The following is a 544-nucleotide window of genomic DNA, read 5'->3' on the forward strand; positions in this document are numbered from 1 at the left end:
CTGCCTCTCAGCGGCCCCGGGGCGGGAGCCCGGGCCGTCGCCTCCGAGCCGCCCCCCGCCTCTGGGCAGGTCCCTACCGCGCGCTCGGAGGGCGAAGGACGGAAACGTGGCTCCTTCTGCAGGAACGCTTATGGAGGATTTGTCCTCTAAGGAGGACTGACGTGCCGCTGTTCCCTCAGCCGCCCACTTCTAAAGCCCCGTTCAACCATTTAATCTCACAGCCGAAGGGGCCTCGACGCGCGAAACCTAACTGAAGTCTCGGGTACCGTGCTTTCACGCTGGTGGCGTGAAATGCAACTTAACGTTTCCTGCGCCCTGGGATGAATTAGCTGGAAGAACTTGGGTATTTTGTACTAGCACGCTTTATTTGGACCGTCGCCGAGCGGTCTCCAGGCGAAGGTGTGCAGGGTGGCAGCGTATCACTACGCCAGAGGTATCGTGGGCTTTTTCTGAGGAGCCAGAACTGCCCCAAGTCGTCAAAGCCACGAGGCTTGACGCAAGCCTTGCTAGCTATGAGGAGCACAGCAAACTTCTTGGTTCCCAT

At 59.6% G+C, this 544-nt stretch overlaps 1 protein-coding gene across 1 annotated transcript in view; it reads right to left on the bottom strand.

Annotated features, from left to right (window-relative positions):
* The window catches only part of LOC103896780 (biogenesis of lysosome-related organelles complex 1 subunit 4), a 7,270-nt gene extending 6,726 nt beyond the window's left edge, over positions 1-544 (bottom strand). The window contains exon 1 of the mRNA XM_009276686.1: positions 374-544. Coding sequence (XP_009274961.1) covers positions 374-544 — 171 coding nt within the window. The remainder of the gene's footprint in view (positions 1-373) is intronic.

Source organism: Aptenodytes forsteri, unplaced genomic scaffold, assembly GCF_000699145.1.
Source record: "Aptenodytes forsteri isolate BGI_AS27 unplaced genomic scaffold, ASM69914v1 Scaffold97, whole genome shotgun sequence".
In the NCBI taxonomy this organism is placed as follows: Eukaryota; Metazoa; Chordata; class Aves; order Sphenisciformes; family Spheniscidae; genus Aptenodytes; species Aptenodytes forsteri.